General features: G+C 37.6%; 2 protein-coding genes across 2 annotated transcripts in view; both read right to left on the bottom strand.

Annotated features, from left to right (window-relative positions):
• LOC311031861 (neuroplastin-like) overlaps nucleotides 1-7,663 on the bottom strand; it is a 220,274-nt gene that overhangs the window by 81,202 nt on the left and 131,409 nt on the right. The gene's annotated exons all lie outside the window — the stretch shown is intronic.
• Nucleotides 2,218-5,383, bottom strand: LOC311011488 (uncharacterized protein). The gene is made up of 9 exons (XM_084006454.1): nucleotides 5,318-5,383; nucleotides 4,862-5,230; nucleotides 4,461-4,781; nucleotides 4,221-4,343; nucleotides 4,049-4,076; nucleotides 3,779-3,861; nucleotides 3,328-3,358; nucleotides 3,116-3,150; nucleotides 2,218-2,578 (listed from the first exon to the last, which is right to left on the bottom strand). Exons 1-9 carry the CDS (start codon nucleotides 5,340-5,342, stop codon nucleotides 2,511-2,513), a joined length of 1,083 nt encoding a protein of 360 aa, XP_083862580.1. The 5' UTR covers nucleotides 5,343-5,383; the 3' UTR covers nucleotides 2,218-2,510.

Here is a 7,663-nt window from a genome sequence, read left to right as displayed (position 1 = left end):
CAAAATGACCTTTTAGGACATCCCAAGATGAAACTGTTTGTGGCTCATGGAGGAACAAATGGAGTTCAAGAAGCTATTTATCACGGAGTCCCAGTTGTGGGTCTGCCTGTGTTTTTTGACCAATACGACAACCTGCTGCGTCTGAAAGAGAGAGGAGCAGCTAAGATTCTGACATTAGCCACAGTGGACAAAAACAACAACTTCCTGAGGGCAATACAGGAAGTCCTGAATGAGCGCTCCTACAGGACGAACATGCAGAGACTCTCTAGGCTGCACAGAGATCAGCCAATGAAGCCACTAGACACCGCCCTCTTCTGGATAGAGTTCGTCATGAGACACAAAGGTGCAGCTCACCTGAGAACAGAGTCCTACAGAATGCCCTGGTATTCCTTCCACTCTGTGGATGTAGTTATGGCCTTTCTGTCTACTGTTGCAGCAATTACTTTTCTCCCTCTTGTGTTTTTCAGATTTCTGTGTCTTGAGAAATGCTTGAAAAGAAAAAAATATTAAAAGTGAACAGACTCTGTCCTGCTCTTTCAACAAAAACATTAGACATATTCATGTGAAGGATTTTTTAATTACTGAAAGAAAATTAATAAGGGTTTCATAAAAAAAAATAAAAAAATACAGGTAATAGGTTACAGTCCCCCTTGAGGTGCAGCAGGGTAATTATGGTTGTGTTATAGATGTGAGCCTTAGCTGAATAACATGGATTTGTTATTCTACTTCCCAGTGCAGGGTAAAGGTTGGCTGTGTGTAACAATGAGAATGAGCCAAACCCTTCCACTAAGAGCCGGGTGGAAACCAGTGTGACGCAGTACAGATTCAGGTTTAGCGAGCTCTTGATTGGTAGCTGAAGAACATGCTGAGTCATTACAGTTACTGCTGCTGGTGGAGTGGCTTTCTTATCAGATAAGGTCATTGAACTCTTTGGTTGAACCTTCATGAGAGGACAATTTTGTATGCAGGCAGCTACTGATAAGACATTGTTGATTCTTGAGGAGAATATATATATATATATATATATATATATATATATATATATATATATATATATATATATTAGCGCTGTCAATCGATTAATCATGATAATCATGATTAATCACCATTCGTTAATATATATGAAAGATTCCCTTTTTCTCTGTATATTGTTGTGGGAACAGAAAGAGAAATGACAGAATGTGCATATGCATCAGAATGTGAAGCCTCTACAAACAGAGATGCACTGATACCACTTTTTAGGACTGAGTAAACATATTTAAATTTCAATAGGCTACTTGCCGATACAGAGTACTGATATTTAATCATACCAGCACAAACAATAACTTTGAAAACATTCACCTTTGTGTTTTGCTGGTATAAACAGAGCAGTGTTTCCAGTAGAGATTAATAATTAACTGTTTAACCAGCTGTCAGTTACACAGTGTATTAATAGTTCCTTTGGTTGTTTTTTTTTGCGTTAATTTTGACAGCCCTAATATATATATATATATATATATATACAGATTGATGATTGAATGTGTACATTCAATCTGTCTACTGCACTTTCACTACACTTTAAATGAGTTCATTTCAATTTACTGAAGCACATTCTAATATTGTTCTTGTTCCTGTAGTATAATAATAATAATAATGATAATAATAATAATAATAATAATAATAATAATAATAATAATAATAATAATAATAATAATAATAATAATAATAATAATAATAATAATAATAATAATAATAATCCATCCATCCATCCATCCATCCATCCATCCATGCATCCATCCATGCATCCATTGTCTACCCCTTATCTTGTATTCAGGGTCACGGGGGGCTGGAGCCAATCCCAGCTGTCATTGGGCCAAGGCAGCGTACACCCTGGACAGGACGCCAATCTATCACAGGGCTATCATATTATTATTATTATTATTATCAATAATAATAATAATAATAATAATAATATTAATATGATGATGATGATGATGATACATAAATATAATATATATATATATATATATATATATATATATATATATATATATATATATATATATATATATATATATATATTTATATATACATATAATATTTTAATTGTTTTATTATCTTTTAAGACATCTTTGACTGTACAATGGAAACAACAGAGAACACATTTGTCTGGTTTAGTGTAACAAGAGGAAACATTTTTTTTCCAGAAGATGTAATACAAAGTCAAATCAACACCTGCACTGTAAATGATTAAAAACAAACTGTACTTTATTTTATGAAGCACTGATTGTACACAAGGTTGGGAACACTCTTTTCATTAAAAGGATCCATATGAATGTGATTTTGAGGACTTCATTTTTATCCGCCTCCAGCTGATGTAATAATGTAAAGTACACTTTCAGAAAACTAAATTGATTAATTCTAAATATTTCCTTCCTTTCCTTCCATTTTCTTTCATGAAATGTGACAACAGACTTAACAAGACAGGGTCGCATTACATGCAGTTGTTATACATTTAAGTGAAATTACAATCAGGTAAGCTCTGGATGTGTCTTTCTGGTGCATCTCCAGGATGCAGCATACACGGGGATGGAAACATCTGTGGTCGAGAAGTTCACAGTTAAACACATGTGGTAAAGGTTTCTAGATGCTCATGCATTTATTCTTGGTCCTTTAATGCTTTCGCTTTCCAGAAAAAATTAGCTCTTGAGAGTCAGAGAGCATGCTGAAAATGGCGTTCACATCTGCACTGCTGTTACACACAAAGATGTGGTTTTCCTGTTTGATGAACTGAACTCACTAACGGAAAAACGTTAATCTGAAACGAAAAGGCAGCACCGTACTAATAATGCCTTCTAAGCATTATTATTATTTTTTCTATCAATGTTGCTTTGTTATTGAGCAGGGTAAGTAAAGAAAAAACATCTAAACAACTTACACACTTACACTTACCTCACATTGCCAACTGTTCTTTACTCATGTCTGGGAATATTGCACTATAGTGATATACATTTTACAGTCCCTTTAGTGCTCAAAATGTGTCATTTGGCACATCAATGCCTTCATACCCATCATCACTTTGCAAAGAAAAACTACTTCTGTGGTAGCAATAGCATAGGAGTAGGTCATCGCTTACCTGAGTTTAAGTGTCCTCCGGAGACACGCTCATACCTGACAAATTGATGTCAATTAATACAACAGAAGTAAATTTCCTCTTAATGAATTATTATTTATTGTATAAAATATCACACCCTTATAACATGACATTATAAAGCATAGCTTACTTACCATGTGCGAAAAAGTGACACTGAAATAATAATTTGCATTAAAATATATTAATGTTCTTACACTTCATCCTCTTCTATGCTCCAAGAGTCTCCTATTATTTGAAAAAAAGAATTGCAAAAATGTATTTCAGAGAAATCAATAAATGGGTTGTTGTTTATCACTTTATATCTTACTCTAAACAACAATTCATTCTAATAGTTTAGCATTATTGCATTTTTCTGAAGAAGATTAGACAAAATGCATTTGAATGCTATAATCTTTCGTGCATTTTAGGTTTGTATCCATGTTAGGAGATAGTTGGAAAAAAGGATTTTAAGCCCTTAGAAACATGTCAAAATAAATACGGAGGTGTCCCCAATGTCTTCTATAACCCGGGAGAATCATTGCATTGAAATGTTGTATAAACAGACAAGAAGGGAGCAAGATTATGTTTTCTTTCTAAGTCATTGTAGGTAATATCATTACAGACTCACCAGAGTATGCCTTTACTGTAATTCTATTTTCCACATACCATTTTGTGAGTCCAGATCCTCTTCCTCTGTCTGCATCTGCTGTTCCTCCACCATGTCTGCATTTGCCTGCAAACTCGCCACACTGAGGAAAACACAATTCACGCCATTTAATCAACTCAGCATTAGCAAATCAGTGGCTGATTCACATGTGTATCTGGTATATTTTATTTGACTGTAAACATCCTGTGTGTGTATATATATATATATATATATATATATGTGAACAAATCACTGAAAACAGCAGTGGGGTTAAAAAAAATTCAACTCACCCTGGATTGTACGAAGCTGTATGGCCTGCTGAAATAGGGAGAAAACATAACGTTCAGAATGTAGTGGGAAGCCAGTGTAAAATATAATAGAATACTAATAACAGAACAGTTTTTTTTATCGATGATAGTACTACATACTACAAGATATGAACTCTAAAATTGAGTGATTTGCCTTTTGATTTCCCTCCAACCATTGGCTTGTGCTTGGCGATCCACACCAGACCCAGACCCAGACATAGACCCAGTAACATCAGGGTTATCATTCCACGGCACACAATCACTAGGACCAAACTTCCTGGAAAACAACACACATGATGAACATCACAATGATTCAAAAAACTTTTTAACATTGTAGCACTATATATATTTTTTTCCACCGCATCGTGTAACCACAACCAGTTGACACCCTCACCTTGGACCTCGAGAACTACTGCGTTATTGCCATGGAGTGCTGTCTCATGCTCTTGGATGCATCTCGATGGCAGCAGCACACAGCTGTAATGGCCCGAATCCCTCATGGCGGCGCCTTCGATGGTGAAAGTCGCCTCCATCTGGGTGACATTAAATGCTCGCACTTGGATGATGGTCTCGTTCCTCTTCAGGTAAGAGTGGATGAGTTGACATTCGCCGAGTGTTTGCAGGGTGTGAGAAATGGTGCATTTGAATGCAACAATTTCTCCTTCACTGACAGTGGATGGCCCGGATATTGAAATATCTGCAGGGAGAACATTTGCTGGGCGACAGAAATGACAAAAATGAGGGGAGAGAAATAATGTTGCCATAATGCTTTCATATAGGGGTGAAAATCCTTACATATGACCAGAATCTGAATCACGTTCTGTCCTCTCTTGGCTACTTTGGAAAGGGTATAATTCGTTGTGGAGTAAACACAGCTGTAGTTTCCACTGTGATGGAGACCAACGCTGTGTATGATGAAGGTGGTGTCATTTTGATGCGGCTTCTGCATCCTTTTATGAATACAAACATCACCCTTACATAAATAAACAAAAACCATCATCGGTCCCTTGAACCCAAATGTGCTGCAGGTTACATAAAGGTCACTGTTCTCGCTTAGAGTTTTCTGTTGGGCCAGGATCTTCGCAGGAACGACATCTGCAACACTGGGTTGATTGAACAGAGACTCACCAGTAGTTTGGCTTGTGAACTGATTTACGAGAGCACCTTGAAGAAGAAGAAAAAAAGTCAAAATAATCTTTATACAAACAATGAAATAGTTATACATACATATTACTTAGTTACTGTACTTACACAGAAGAATGGTGATTCTATTCATGATTGCAAGCAAGGTGACACCCAAAGACGATCAGGTTCTTGTCTACACCCACAGACAGCTGAAAGAATAAATGTGCAGGAACTAAAATGAGCCACTTCCTGTGCACTCTGTGTACTTGTGACGTCTGAACACTGTTGTTCCAAAATTAACATTCTTTATTGCAGACAATGAGTCAGCTTTATACAATTTCTGTCAGTATTTGGCCCTTTCTGTTTCAGATACAGTGCATTTTACAAGACGTGGCCTCCAATATCGTTCACAGAGAAAGTCACATAAGTATGCACTTGCTGGCTGGTGTAAAGCACTACGTTGTTGCCGTGTGAGCTTGAAGATCTTTTGGGTTCATTTTTGGATGTTGTTTTTCTAAGAGAGAACCAAATTTACTGCTCAGCCAATTGCAGACCTGGAAACCTGGATTGATACATTCACAGAAGAACTCCCTCCACTTACCAGCTTCATTTTACCCATAAACCCATTTGTGCATCCGTGAGATGAAGTTATTGTGAGAGTCCAGGTCAGTGTGTCGGAAAGCAGAAAGCAGGTCAGTTGCAGCATGTTGTCTTGCTTTTCTGTCTCAATAGGTTCTGACGGATTTTGGTTCTAGTGTTGCTCCAATTGTACGGTCAGGCAAGGAAGATCCAGATGCCTTGATGATTCCAGAAGTTTCAGTGCTTAAAGTCAGTCCAGTGCTTAAAAATGAATATGAAAACACGGCTGCTCTACTGCACATCTAATAATGTCCCAACTTTACTCAGATTGAGTGACCACCTGTTCACTGTGGCCAGATATGCAGATATGAAAGAAGACAAGAAGGAAAAAAACCTACAAAAAAAAAACGCACTGGTGTGGTGCAGAGATTTCACTTATATTTATATATATTTAATATATTTGAGGTTCAAAATTGCTTTTTCTAATTTGATGCAACTTTCTTCGAAGCATAAGTTATGAACTTCACTTTGTTCCAATTTTAAACCATTCAGCCAGTACATGTACCTCCAGGTTATTTGATTTTGATCAGCTAATAATATTAGCTGATCAAAATCAAATACATTTCAAACATACACTTAGTTGAGTTGGTGGAGAATTGAAATTGAAATGGAACACACCTACTCACTTTCAGCCCGACGTTGGCGGCCAGCGCCGCGGTCCGACCCGCGTACGGCCAGGGCGGACCGACGGGCAGCATTTTTGTTATAAAAGGACCGGTCCGGTTCCGCTCAAACCCCGACTCTGAAGTGTGGTCCACCACTGGTCTGTAATAGGTCTGTAGCGACAGCGGGTCCCACTCCCTATAGGCGGGTTGAAAACATGAGGAACTCGTGCATCGCAAAATGACGATATTTGCGTCATCGGAGGCTCTTTTTCAGAATAGAAATACGGAGATTATAAGTATCCCTTTAAACGTCACCGGTTGAAAAACTGTTCATGCTTTCACTGAGTGATTGTTGGCAGGTAAAACATGTACGTCTCCTTAAAAATAATCACCGACGCCTTTTGAAGCTCATTCATTTCATACTTAATTTCGTATCTGCTCAGGAGATCTCCTGCCCTCCTGTAGATCAGCCACACACGGGTTCTGAGTGTGCTTTAATTAAATTCACTAGCCAGGGGTTTCTTATCAGATGTGACAGATCGCTAATACAGTATCTCTCTGCGCTTCCCTGCCAGCATTCAATTAAATATGGGCTGGATTTCCCTGTAATCACATAGCTCCCCATCTGCTCCAATTTTTGGTTCTATAAGAATGAGACTGACTCAGTAGTCACAGTCTCATTCTTATAGGGTCCATGCAGGGCCCTTATAATCTTTCAGCACTGGTACTCATATTATGGTACTCAGATTAAGTCTTTTTGGATGCTGTGTAACATCCAGCAGCATATTTTACTGAGGTATTAAGAGGTGATGCAGACCCTGGTGTAGTAAGAGCAGAACAATGGGTTTTCGTCAGAAAGGGTGGTTAGTTGAAGAAAAGAGAGGAATCCAATAAAGGCCTTCTCACCCACTCTCTCTATTGATTGTGATCCAATAAGCTGAGTTGGCTCCAAGGGGGCAAAGACGATGTGGAACAGAGTAATAAAAAGAGCTTTGGAGCTCCTTGAAATGATCTCTACATGCGACAGCTTTTGTGTCCATTGTCAGAAATCCTGTTAGCTTAGACAAAACCACAGCTACAATAGAGGTGTTTATATTTATTTACAGAAATATGTAAGAAAACAGAACTAAAATGTATTTATAGGGACGTGTTCTCTTTGCACATTTTCAGGGAATTGTAAATATCCAATTTGTAATGTTAATTCCAGACGACAATTCTCTCATGTCAC

The sequence above is a fragment of the Eutrigla gurnardus genome (assembly GCF_963514095.1).
Source record: "Eutrigla gurnardus genome assembly, chromosome: 1".
Taxonomy (NCBI): Eukaryota; Metazoa; Chordata; class Actinopteri; order Perciformes; family Triglidae; genus Eutrigla; species Eutrigla gurnardus.
The sequence above is the reverse complement of the archived record's forward strand: the minus strand, read 5'-3'. Positions and strand labels throughout refer to the sequence as shown.